The sequence below is a fragment of the Rattus rattus genome, chromosome 1, assembly GCF_011064425.1.
Source record: "Rattus rattus isolate New Zealand chromosome 1, Rrattus_CSIRO_v1, whole genome shotgun sequence".
Lineage (NCBI taxonomy): Eukaryota > Metazoa > Chordata > Mammalia > Rodentia > Muridae > Rattus > Rattus rattus.
This window is the reverse complement of record NC_046154.1, coordinates 131,444,558-131,458,916: the sequence shown is the minus strand read 5'-3', so window position 1 is coordinate 131,458,916 and position 14,359 is coordinate 131,444,558. Positions and strand designations below refer to the sequence as shown.

Here is a 14,359-nt window from a genome sequence, read left to right as displayed (position 1 = left end):
AGTGAGTGTTGTATTATGTACTCTGAAACATTTACAAATACCTACAATTAGTAGTATGATAATTCTCAAAGCAGCATCCTTTGCCTGAAAGGCATGCCAAGAATGTATATAATAGAATATACAATAAAAAAAACTTCTCCATTCCAACTGAAAACATATGGAACTAGTTTTCTAAGTGATTATAACAATAAATCAATGTTTTCCCTAAACAAAATTTCTCAACCTCTTTCCTTACATACTGGGATGAGGGGACATATTACCTTCATAGATTGCTGGCAGGTTGTCATAAATGGGAAGGCTTCTAATAACCTCCAAATTCATATTCCCCACACAACACTAAGTTTTATTTTTAGATACAGAACCTACAAAAGCCTGTGTACTAGAACATAACAACATTCACTGAAGCATAGAACAGAACTGAACCATCTAAAGTGGTAGAATGGAGAGACACCTATGACAATTCTTTTCATGTTACAATATATTTTACAATATATTTTACATTTACAATATTTTATATTTCTGACTCTTGTGACTTTCAATATTTTAAAAGTTATAAGGCACAGGCAGGGTGTCAAATGCCCATCTATCATCCAGGACATGGGAGGTGGAGGCAGGGGGATCAGGAGTTCAAGTTCATCCCTGACTACACAGTGAGTCTTAAGCTAGCCTGTCTACATGACACCCCGCCTCAAAACAAACAAGGTAGTATATATCTGCTGGTTAGGGAAGAGGGGAGCTAGAAGGTACAGATAAAGGAAAGTGGAGGCTGAGTATAATTAGAATATGTTATATAATGTACAAAACGGTCAATCAACAAATATAACTAATAAAAAGAAAAATATTATATACCTTAGTTAATAATTTGAAGGATGGTCCTTACATTTCTTGAAGACCTCTAACTCTCATGCACATTATGAGATTTTCTTTAGTTTGCAATTTAGTTTTAAGTACTTCCATGTATGTGGGTAGATGTGACCGTGTATTGGTGTGTAGAGGTCAAATGGGTGTCTTCTTGTATAAGGTCCTACCTTATTGTTAAAGATAAAGTCTCTTGCCAAATTGTGTGCGTGTGCACACCCCGCTCCTGGTACTGGTATTATACATGTGTGTACACACTTGGCTTTCATACAGGTTCTGGAGACCTAAACTCAGGTCCACGTGTTTGGCTGCAAGTGTGTAACCTACTGAGCTACCTCTTCACACCTTTGATTTGATCCTTTTATTTTTATGGCACTTAACACTTTTTATGCAGTCAAATTTATCAGTTTTTTTTTCTTCTGAGTTTTAAGGGTTGTTGTTTTTCTATACTTAGAAAAATTTACATACAAGGAATGTAAGTTTGTCTTTATTTTAAGACTTTTTATGCTTTATAGTAAATATTTAAATAGTAGCTTTAGTTGGAATTTAAGAACTGAGGTAGAAGCTGGATTCACTGTTTTCTTAGCGCTAGTTAGCAGTCAGTCAGTCTCAACCTCACCAATGGAAATGCCAGTTTTTCACACCAAATTGCCACTGATTGGACTCATTTTGATTGTCTTAAGTTCTACAAATGCTGCTGTTGAAAGCACAAAAATATATATGATATCTGACAGTACAGTTTCCTCTTTCAGAATTTTCATGTATTTTGTGGTATTAATTTGAGAATCTGTCTGTGAATACTTACATACATACATACATACACACACACATATATATGTGTGTGTGTGTGTGTGTGTGTGTGTGTGTGTGTGTAATAAATTCTGGCTGAATATATCTTTATTATGAAAGTTTGCTCTTGGCAGTCCCTTCAATGCTGCCATGCTATGATGATCATTTTCTTTCTTTTCTTTTCTTTTCTTTCCTTTCCTTTCCTTTCCTTTTCTTCCTTCCTTTCTTTTTTTTTTTTTTTGGTCTCTTCTTTTGCAGATGTTGGTTGTAGCTGTGTGGCTGACTGAAGTTCTCCTGCACTGGGCACCAACTGAGATATACAACTTCCTGGTTCTGAGGTGTTTTTCTCTTAAACTCTAATAAAATTGCCTTGGCTTAAAAAAAAGTCTTCCTTTAAAGTTCATTTAAATACACCTTCAATTAATTTATCTTGTACATTTCTTCTAAAGTCTGTTTCACTGATCCTTATTTTCTTATATCACATTTTCTAATGACTTGATTTTTACATGGAATAGACTTTTTGCATATTAATTTTGCAACTTGAGAAACTGTGTTTTATAGGAATTTTTAATGAGTTCTTTGGGTTTTCCAAAAATAGAGTGACTTTAACTTGAAGTTATGACTTTTTAGAAAACTTTCTTTCAGAAGAATACTTTCAACTCTTTCTTGAGTATAACAGTTTGTATCCTTTTCCAAGTATTGACATTAACAGACATGTTAATTCATGCTCTTGAATTGGTAAGAAATCTTAACGTTTTTCTTCCTAGTGTCTGTTATGTTAAGCATCATGGAATTTTGCAATGCAGTGTTTTTACACAACTATAAAGCCATTTAAATTAATATCCTTTACAAAATAAACACAAAAAATCCATCACCATTATTTTATAAATATCATTCTTACCTAATATATGGCCACTGGGACAGTGGCACTTTCCCTCAGCAGTTAAGCCATTAGGGCAAGAAATGCAGTCCCAGCCATCTTGGGTAACACCTTTCTAAAATTGAAAAAAAGGAGATTTTCTTTTTAATTAGCGTTATTCTTATAAATTCAAATTTAATTTTACCTTTCTATTTATAAAATACAGTAAAACTCAAGGTAATTTAGTAAATGAAAAGCCAGTTATGTTTACTCTTACCAGTTCCAAAATACTCTAAAAAATTAACTTTATTGGCTTTTAAATTTTAAGGTATGACTCCAAGTGGGTTTATGGCATGCCAACTATATAGTTATTAATTTGACTTAAGGTACAGGAAATGTGGTACATCTATACAATGGAGTACTTCTCAGCTATTAAAAACAATGACTTCATGAAATTCTTAGGCAAATGGAGGGAACTAGAAAAATATCATCCTGAGTGAGGTAACCCAATCACAGAAAAACACACATTGTATACACTCACTGGTAAGTGGATATTAGCCCAAAAGCTCAGAATACCCAAGATACAATTTACAGACCACATGAAGCTCAAGAAGACAGAAAGACCAAAGTGTGGATGCTTCAGCCCTTCTTAGAAGGGGGAACAAAATGCTCACAGGAGGAGATACAGAGACAAAGTGTGAAGCAGAGGCTGAAGCAAAGGCCAGCCAGAGTCTGCCACACATGAGGACCTATCCCAGTCAGACACTAAACCCAGACACTATTGGGAATGCCAAGAGATACATGCTGACAGGAGACTGACATAGCTGTCTCCTGAGAGGCTCTGCCAGCGCCTGACAAATACAGAGGTGGATGCTTGCAGTCAACCACTGGACTGAGAACGGGGTCCCCAATGGAGGAGTTAGAGAAAGGACTGAGGAGCTGAAGGGGTTTACAACCCCACAGGAAGAACACATCAGCCAACCAGATACCTCAGAGCTCCCAGGGAATAAACCACCAACAAAAGAGTACACATGGAGCAACTGATGGCTCCAGCCATGTATATAGCAGAGGATGGCCTTGTGGGGCATCAATGGGAGGAGAAGCCCTTGGTCCTGCCAAGGCTCAATGCCCCAGTGTAGGGGAATACCAGGGCAGGAATGCAGAAGTGAGTGGATGAGTGGGAGGGGGAGCATCGTCATAGAAGCAGGAGGTGGGGGATTGGATAGAGGGTTTCTGGAGGGGAAACCAACTGGAAAGGGGATAGCAGCAGGATTAATACAGTAAAAATTACCATTTTGCCAAAAGCAATCTACAAATTCAATGCAATCCCCATCAAAATTCCAACTCAATTCCTCATAGAGTTAGGAGAAGCAATTTGCAAATTCATTTGGAATAACAAAAAACCCAGGATAGCAAAAACTATCCTCAACAATAAAAGAACTTCTGGGGGAATCACCATCCCTGACCTCAAGCAGTATTACAGAGCAATAGTCATAAAAACTGTGTTGCATTGGTACAGAGATAGGCAGATAGACCAGTGGAACAGAATTGAAGACCTGGAAATTAACCCACACCAATAGTCACTTGATCTTTGACAAAGGAGCTAAAACCATCCAGTGGAAAAAAGATAGCATTTTCGACAAATGGTGCTGGTCCAACTGGAGGTCAGCATGTAGAAGAATGCAAATTGATCCATTTTTATTGAGCTGTACAAAGCTCAAGTCCAAATGGATCAAGGACCTCCACATAAAACCAGATACACTCAAACTAATAGAAGAAAAAGTGGGGAAGAGCCTCGAACACATGGGTACTGGGGAAAATTTTCTGAACAAAACACCAATGGTTTATGCTTTAAGATCAACAATCAACAAATGGGACCTCATAAAACTGCAAAGCTTTGTAAGGCAAAGGACACTGCCATTAGGACAAAACGGCAACCAACAGATTGGGAAAAGATCTTTACCAATCCTACATTTGATAGAGGGCTAATATCCAATATATACAAAGAACTCAAGACTCCGGAGAATCAAATAAGCCTTTTAAAAACTGGGGTACAGAGCTAAACAAAGAATTCTCAGCTGAGGTATATTGAATGGCCGAGAAGTACCTAAAGAAATGTTCAACATCCTTAGTCATCAGGGAAATGAAAATCAAAACAACCCTGAGATTCCACCTCACACCAGTCAGAATGGCTAAGATCAAAAACTCAGGCAACAACAGATGCTGGCGAGGATGTGGAGAAAGAGGAACACTCCTCCATCATTGGTGGCATTGCAAGCTGGTATAACCACTCTGGAAATCACTCTGGAAGTTCTGTATGTATATGGGCTGTACAGTTCTGGGGATCCAGTCCACATACATATAGAACAGCTGTACAGCTATTGTACAGCTCAATAAGAATTGGATATAATACTACTTGAGGACCCAGCTATACCTGGGCATATACCCAAGAGACACTCCAACATATAACAAGGACACATGCTCCACTATGTTCACAGCAGCTTTATTTATAATAGCCAGAAGCTGGAAAGAACCCACATGTCCTTCAACAGAGGAATGGATACAGAAAATGTGGTACATCTACACAATGGAATATTACTCAGCTATCAAAAACAATGACTTCATGAAATTCATAGGCAAATGGATGGAACTAGAAAATATCATCCTGAGTGAGGTAACCCAATCACAGAAAAACACACACACACACACACACACACACACACACACACACACACACACACACGGTATGCACTCACTGATAAGTGAATATTAGCCCAAAAGCTCGAATTACCCAAGATACAATCCACAGACCCTATAAAGATCAAGAATAAGGATGACTAAAGTGCGGACAATTTAGTCTTTCTTAGAAGGGAGAACAAAAATATTCATAGGAGGAGATATGGAGACAAAGTTTGGAGCAGAGACTGAAGGAATGGCCATTCAGAGACTGCCCCACCTGGGGATCCAGCCCAGATACATACAGCCACCAAACCCAGACAATACTGCTGATGCTAAGAAGTACATGCTGACAGGAGTCTGATATAACTGTGTCCTGAGAGCTCTGCCAGAGCATGACAAATACAGAGGTGAATGCTCACAGCCAAACATTGAACTGAGAATGGGTTACCCATTGGAGGACTTAGAGAAAGGATTGAAGGAGCTGAAATGGCTTGCAACCCCATAAGAACAACAATACCAACCAACCAGAGCTCCCAGGGACTAAACCACCATCCACAGAGTACACATGGTCAGACCCATGGCTCCAGCTGTATATGTGGTAGAGGATGGCTTTGTTGGGCACAAGAGGGAGGAGAAGCCTTTGGTCCTGCCAAGGCTGGATCCCCCATTCTCCCAGTGTAGGGGAATGTCAGGGAGGGGAGGGGTAAGGGGTGGGTGGTTGGGTAGGGGAAAGGGCATAACATTTGAAGTGTAAATAAAAAAAAACCAATAAAACCAAACCAAACCAAAACAAAAAAGATCCCCCCAAAAAAACCCCAAAAATATCCAATAAAAGAAAAAAAAGTAAAAAAAAAAAAAGGATGAAATAAACCAGTAGAATACTGATCTAGTCAATTAGTAAAGTATACGAGGAAAGGTTTCAATAAAGTTTGGTGTTATCAAGACTTGACCTCATATCACATGCTTTAGGAAAAAAAACAGTCACTAAAAATAAGTTATCATAAGTGTTACAGCTCTTAGGAGGTCAGCCAGGTGTAAGGAGAGAACGCAGGAATATGTGACCAGAAGGTTAATTTCCTGGATTTGCATGTACTAAGTATGACTTTGACTGGAGCTACATACATTCTTGTAGATGAATGCATGGAGGTGCAGCTGTAAAATCTTATTAAAAAGCATTGTTTTCAAATCTAATCTTCTGAAAACTGACTCTAATAACCAGAAAGCCCAGAGATAAATTCTGAGCTCTGGCCATCAAATGACCATGGCAAGCTGGAGATGAATGACAGCAACAGAGAAGGCCAAAACAAACCCAAATGTGCACAGAACACTGAAAGCTCACACACTCAAACCCAATGAACACAGAAAGCTCACACACTCAAGCCCAATGAACACTGAAAGCTCACACACTCAAACCCAATGAACACAGAAAGCTCACACACTCAAAGAACAATAGTCAGAAACAAAGCATGGGGTAGCCAGCACACCATTCATACATTCAACTAAGTCTGACTGATTTCCATCTTGGCTCTCCCATGTTTATAAATCTTATAGATACACCAGAAAGCACAGACCCATCTGCACACAGAAAGCTGGCAGACAAAACTTTCCAAACAACCAGAATCAGGTGGCATGGGCTGTGGAGACACAGAGAAGCAGCTCCCAGGCAGGATCAAGTAAGGACTGGACAGGTGCAAGTAGGGGCTGGAATGCCGCCCTTGAGAAAATGTTTTTCTCACTTGGCCTTAAACTATGTTCTGCTATGTCCTGTTTCTGTGGAAGTGGCTCTCATGCTCTCTGGGTTATGGCGAGTATATTTTGATAAGAAGAGGGGTGATTTGTTATATAAATATTTTGAGAAGAAACCTTTGTTTAGTCATATTTCTTTGTTTAGTGTTGCCTCAGTTGTTCCTGGTATTGTGGGAATAACGATGTTATGGTATCAGGCCAAAATGGAAGTTGAGGTAATGCATATTCATATCTATATAAGGATTAATAAAGCTTGCAACTGCATGGAGTTGCTTCTGCCTTTGCTCTGCATCCCCTCTGTCCTGGTGGTGTGTGACTGTACCCAGGGCTCCCAACACACACACTTAGAGGGCTAAGTCTTGCCTTTTGCCCTGCATTGGAGTGAAAGGCGTTTGTAACTGGATGAGAGGGGAATGAATGATGTTTGGCTGTAGAGGGGTTTTGGGGTGTCCCATACCCCGGGACCCACTTGGGAAGCTGGTAATGGAAAGGGTGTATCAAATTTTATGGTTTGGAGGAGGAGGAGGAGGCACAGCTAGTGAACCTGACATCACGTGGATGCGGGAAGCCAAAGAAAGAGAGGCTCCTACTTTAGTTGTGATGCCCCTTCCCAGTGAGGGGACAGGACTTGTTAGTACCACTTGGGAGGGGTTGGTAAGGGGGATACTCCTAGAAATACAGCTAAGTGGTGGGGTTTGGTGAGGCTGGTAAGGTGGTTCCTCAACTCTGATAACAGGAACAAGAAGGATAGATGGGGTCTCCCAAATCCCACCATTACTGAGGAGTAGCCCTGGTGTCCAGGAGGAAGCAGATGGATCACCGTCATATTATGATGACAATCTGAGGCCCCTGTTGGAGATGGCCATGGTTAGGCCAAGAGAGTCAGGGCCCCCTTGGCTATCCATGGCCACATCTTAGAGGTCAGCTAGAGGGGGATTTGGGCTTGATGTCCTCACAAAGCAAAGGACATAAGGGCAATCTGCAGCCCAGTGTCCCTTTTGACGGCACTGGAGACATAGGTAGAATGGTTTGTGAGGGTTTAGACAGATGACTCAATGACCCTCCTAACCGTATCTGACACAGGGATCCAAAGGCTCTTGGGCTTTGGGAGTTGTGCTATGGCTGGCTGACAGGCCTTAGCCAGCATTGAGTATTTTTGTTTTCAGGCTTTATCATCTTTCCCATGATGTGCCTTGAAGGCCATGGCTAGGAATTCTGTCTGTGGCGTCAGGAGTCCTTTCTATAGACATTTAAGCTTGGCTCTAAAATCAGGGAAATTCTGGGAGAGGTAGGTGCTAGATAAGGAGTTGGTTTCCATCCAGAGACTCATGATCCAGATTGGTATACTGTTAGAGGGCCTTTGTAAGACAGTGTAGGAGCTGAGGTGGGTTTTCCTGTTTGTTCTGGATGTCCTCTTGGATTTTTTTTCATAATTTATCTCTTTAGGGGTGGCCTTGTGGAGACCAGTCAGGAGGCAAGTAATAAATTTATCCATAGCAATGATGCTCTTTGGATACTGTAATTCCATTCTGGGTCTTGGTCAGGGACTGCCTCAGCACTGATTGGGTGGGCAATATTAGTCTGATAGATTTCATCTGCATGTGTCTTAGCCTGGTCCCAGACTGTACACCCTGGGGTGAATATTGTCGGAGAGAATCATATAAAGGTCACAGAAGGGGAGGTTGTAATATTGGGTAATATACTGGAATTCTTTAACAAAGGTGGAAGAATTAAGAGCATAAGATACCGATCTCTTTTTGACCCTAGAAAGGTGGTTGTCAGCCACATGACTGCCTTCATCCAGATGAGGGGACAGCAGCTAAGATGGCAGCATGCTTTAAGATTACCTATGTATACATTTTAACTATTGGCCTGGGTGTCACCAGCCTTAGGGTGACCAGTCTGTTACAGATTTATATACGTTTTTTAAAAATCATACCCAATATGCTTACAAAAGTTTTAGAGTTAAACCAAAACCAAAAGAATACTACATTAGTAGCAATGGTCCCTATTGGGAATACTGGGAAGACTCTCTTTATTGCTTTGTTCTGCTTTCTTTGTCACATAGGCAGGTGGCTCACCTGATCTGAGACAGAAATCTGAGAGGAAACCTTTAAACAAGCATGGTTGGGTCTAGAGCAGGGGGTCACACCCCAACTCCAGAGACCACTTTTAATTTCATTTGGGCAGCACAAAACAGCAGTCTGGTATCACTCATACCTAAGGCATACTGGAATCCCTCCAATACCGAATCCAGGAAGCTGAGAACAAAGAAACCTTAGAGATAGAAAAATTCTGAGCCTTGGCTGTAGACAGAGGCTATTGCAGGAGGGGGCTGAGAGAGACATCACCAGCAGAGAGTGTGTGCACACGGGCCTACTTCTCTACTTTCTTACCCCCCCTGGTAGGTCCGGCAGGAGCTCCCACTGTGCAACAAACTTCCAGACCTGTCAATGGTAATTTGGGACATTTACACAGTGTGTACGAGGGAGAGCATACAAAAACATACGGCTTGGAGCTGAGAAAAGAGAAACAGGGAAAGGGGAATCTCTTTTCATTCCTCCTATCACTCTCATATTTATAGAGGCCCTGAATAATATTAGGATCTGGTTATCTAAGGGGTTTTGAAGCCAAATCTAATTGCAAAAATGGACAGTTTTAGGGCCCTTCAAGTCTGATGTTAGGTGGGGAAGCTGAAGGTTTTCCAACAGGCATCCCAGGGGGAAGGAGAGGGTTTGGAAGACACTGTTGCCGTGGATGAGAGGAACGATGTCACTGCAACTTTTAGTTGCGGACATCCCCAGGACAAAAGGGGGACTGGAGAAAGATACACTGGGTTGTCAGTGTACTCAGTGGGGGTCAGGGCCTTGGGCTGGCTAAGTTGGAGGAGACACTCAGAGGTGCTTCTGTAGAGGCCAGAGGGCAAAGACAAAGACCAAGCTCTCGGAGTGGGGTCCCATCCACAGGCATGGGTTGGAAAACAGTCACAAAAGTCATGAGGCCCTAGGGAAGCTGTGGGATAAAGGGCAGCACCAAAGGGAAGGTCGGAGAAGAGGGCAGGATGGGGCACAATAGACCAGCAGGATGGGGACAGGTGAAGAGGTCCAGACACAGCCTTAAAGCCTGTGGCTGGAGAAACAGCCACCTCCAAAAGTACCTTAGGGGTCCTGGACGCTCAAGGGTCACCTCCCCAGACTCAGGGGGAACTACCTAGTAGGTAAAGAGCTGAGCGATCAGTGAGCTGGAAGGGGAGTCCGTTGTGGGGAGACTGGAGAGGAGGGATAGGGTCCCAGTGAAGCTTAGACCCCCAAGGGAGAACGTAGGCATGAGGAGAGCTTGTCCACTCACAGGACCAATTGGAGTGTTACAGCTCTTCAGGGGAAGGTATCCTGACAGTCTGGAACCCAGGAATATCAAGGTCACACCCTACCACACAATATATATCACACAAGAAATCTATTGAGTGGGAAAACCCCAGGAGGGCAGCTGCCTCTGCTAGGATGAGAAGCAGCAAAGAACTGAGCAGAAGACATGGTTTATATAACATTTCTTGGGAGCAGAACTTTTCAGGGAAATTTCCAGAAATTTTCCAGGGTTGGGATTGGTATGATTTCAAGTCCTGAGCCTGGGCTTTTTTACTCTTTAGGGTGGGGTTGGGTCCAGCTGTTAGGGCAGTTAGTGGGTTCTGTGGATAGAACCTGGTGATTTGAGGCCCTCAGGGGAGGGGTCTGGCCACTCATGTGCCTCAAGGACTTATAACTGAAATCAATAGAGACTAATGCTAAAACTGACACAATTAGACTTTATTGAAGAGACTGGACTTATTAATGCTTTTATATTTGGCGTGCTTCCATAACACCAAAAATAACTACAATCGCTTTAATAAACCTGTAGACTTTAAGTAAACTTCCCCCTGGAACTGTGTTCTATCCATAGCCCTTCGTCATCAATCCCTTAGCTACAACTAGTACTTTCAAAACATGAACTAAATATGAATATGGCAATCAGATCTATGGGACGAAGTTCAGAGGATGATTGCTGACATTAGACAACACTCCCATAGAATTCAGAACTTTTAGAGACTCCTAATTAGCTTAAGAGATTAGAAAACATATTTCTGTTCATTGAAAATTAGCCCATGAAATTAGCCTACTAGGTGAATTTCCCTGAATCAAAATGTAATGCGGAAACTAACCAAACTGCAAATGATTACATTTCTATTGATGCACTGGCATGCATCAACTTACTGTAGCTTATGTAGCATTCTGAGTATCAATCATCATGCAAGATGACCAACACAGTACATCTAAGACAGTGAATGCCATCTACAGCAAAGAGATTTCATCTTGAATGGTTCTATGTATGTAACATTCAACTTCTCTTCTTTATACCCTAGTTCTCTGTGAGACAAACAGAAATAATTTTTCACAGCTTTGTACATTGGCATAGCTGATTCAAACATTTCATAACAAAATCAATTTGTTTTTTTTCCCCCTAAGTTTTCTTCTTGGCTTCATTGATTTCTCAAAATGTACACTAATAAAGTTAGCTTAATAAGTTTAAAGTTTGTGGACAAATGGGAAATATATTGAAGTTTGAGAGATAGACATTTATTACTTTTTTCTCAAAAGTTATTTCAAAATAAATTATTCATACCATGTTTTCTGGACACTTTTTACAAATAATGGAAGGTCCTCCATTATTAGAAATCATATGATATCCTGGTAGACATATACAGGAAGTTCCTGAAAAGAGAAAAAAAAAGGCAATTTTGTCCTTAGTAAATAAAACTCCAAGCCAGGGAGACAACAGTTCTTAAGATATTGAAGCTTGGAGTGGTGGTGTATGCCTATAACCTCAATACTCAGAAGAGGCAGAGAGTTCAGGCAGGAATTTAAGGTTATCTTCACTCACATAGAGTGGGGGAGGCCAGATTGGGCATTATGTGAGACCACAGGCATCTGTCTGTCTGTATGTCTGTCTGCCTGCCTGCCTGTCTGCCTTTCTGTGCATGTGTATGTGTCTATGTATCTGTGTGTGTACATGCAAACACTGAGTGGCTTTTTGCTTAGTAAAATGGAGAAAAATAACAGGACCTACCTAAAAGGGTCAAGGCTTACAAATATGTCTGTCATTATGTAGCTACTTCTTAAATTGTAATTATTATTAAGCTATGAAAATGACTTACCTGCTCTAGGAAATACATTTCCACATCACTAAACCATGTGTGTGCTTAGTGAGTTTTAATTTTTGTCAATAACTTATTGGAAAATTACTTTCATTCAAATATATCATGGTTACTCTTTACTAAATGCTATTTGTAATTACAATTAAACTCAGCTAGTTAAGGAAAGAATTCTCTAAGGACCCCAAGTAGAAGCAGCACCTGTGGGAGTCTATGTACAACACGCAAGTCTTTATTCATATTCATGAAAACAATACAACCAAGAACACGTTTGCACTTCACACACCCAATGATCTGCACTGCTCAGTGACTTAAGTGAGACTATATTAGACTTAAAGCCAAAAGAGTTAACTAAACTGAGATTCACAGCATTTTAGACTTTAGTAAACAGAAAAAGAACTAGACCAATTGATACAATTAAGTCTAAAAAGACATTGAGAACAAAGAGTAACAGTCGATAATAACAGGGATAGATATGTCCTTAAAAAATCTGTAATCATGGATTCAAAGCCACATGCTGGGAATACATAGGTAGAAAGTGAGGGAAGAGACAAGAGTTCTCTTAACTTCCAGTGTATGTCACACAGATGTCACAACATCTGGGTTTCAATTTCCTTTGTTTACAAAATCTGATCATAGACACGGTTGCAAACTGATTTAAATATCTTGAATTTGTTAGTAGAATTAAAGGTCTCATGTCTTTCATAGTTCAAATGACCTCCCTTGCTTTTCTGTCAGGGTACCTCACTAGACATCTCAGGTTATTTCTTTACTATTTCTATTCTACTTTTCTTAGGAGGCTTTTAGGTGCCCAGCTAAGGATTCGCTACCAGGGACTGACCCCTGGAAATGCGTTCTGGAAAAGGGTAGGGTGATGCGGCCAGGGTTATTGAACGCATTACTATGCCAACTGCAATCCTCTCAGGAAACCTTTTCTTAGGCTGCGTGGCTGTGCATATTCTGAAACATTCTTCTAGCAAGATATCTGGCTCTCAAGACTGCTTCATTTTGGTCAGAGTCCATCCACCCCCAAACCGCCTCACCCAGTGCGTCCCTCCGCTGGTTGGCTCCACAGGGGGCACAGGAGAGCGCCGAGATGTCGAAGTACTGGTTGAGATCGCAAGTCTCCGGCCGCCGGAAAGGGAAGGAGAAGATTTGGGCCCATGAGACATCGCAGAGAACCAAGAGAAGGTACACAGTGCCAGTCAGAGCTGAAGAACAGGACCTGACCGCCATGGCCGCCAAAGGCCTTGTACGCATCACCATGGTACCCATACCCATGGTTCACAGTCACTGGCTCCCCAGCAGCCTCCTCGGTGAGTCCACTGAACTGATTGGACAAGAGGGTTCAGAAAAAAAAAAAAAATCTCAGCTTCCCCGCGCCTGGTTGCTAGGTTACCACGCACAAGCGAAACAGTGGCTCAGACACTAAATAAATTAGGGGCGGAAACTTAAAATGTATTTCAAACTCTGGGACGCAGATAATTTAGCGTATCAGGAAATACTACTACAGCAACGGAAAATGTCTGGTTATAGCAGTTAAGTGTTTCATGAAGGTGACAATGGCAACCACATGAGAGTTTATCCAGGGAATATAATTTTCACAACAAAGACGGTGCGGTATGTTTTAAAATTATTTAAATCCCATTGAGGGTGGGGGTCCTGAGCTTAAGTTTTAGCAAAGCGATACAGACAAGAGAACCTCAATGACTTTATATGCAATGACACCAGCCTAGGGAAAACCCTTGCTTACTAGATCTTGTTTTCCTGCTTTCCCTGTTTTGTGCACAGAGCACCTGACATATAGCTCATCTCACTTGGTTTGAAAACCATATTTGGACATACATGAATGTTGTCTATTAAATTAGACAGCCTGGCAGACTGTTAGCGCAACTATATTTTGGTCTAATAAAAGCCGTATTCCCCCTTTCTCCCGTTTCTCGCCTCCCTCACCCAGAGTATACTATTTCCACTCCGAATTAACCTCCCACGTGAGAACTGCAACATGGTGTGATTCGATGGGACCTGTCACGCAGATCTAACAGCGCACTCAAAAGCCAGAGGGGCTGCTTTAATAATAACCACTACAGGCAAAGCAGCTGCAGGCCTGTTCTTAATACAGCAGCCTTTTATCAGTCCGTGCAATTGTCATTTTTTCCGCAGGTCTAGAAGAAACCCGAACAGTGAAGGATAAACAAATTTCCAACTTTCTTCTTTCACATCGTTTCCTGATGCTGAAAAGA

At 41.3% G+C, this 14,359-nt stretch overlaps 1 protein-coding gene across 1 annotated transcript in view; it reads right to left on the bottom strand.

Annotated features, from left to right (window-relative positions):
• Positions 1-13,426, bottom strand: part of Tmem67 (transmembrane protein 67) — a 54,044-nt gene extending 40,618 nt beyond the window's left edge. The window contains exons 1-3 of the mRNA XM_032905782.1: positions 13,160-13,426; positions 11,588-11,676; positions 2,549-2,642 (exon numbers count right to left, since the gene is read on the bottom strand). Of these exons, the coding sequence (XP_032761673.1) occupies positions 2,549-2,642; positions 11,588-11,676; positions 13,160-13,397 (421 nt within the window). The 5' untranslated portion in view covers positions 13,398-13,426. The remainder of the gene's footprint in view (positions 1-2,548; positions 2,643-11,587; positions 11,677-13,159) is intronic.
• Positions 13,427-14,359: the final 933 nt, after the last annotated feature.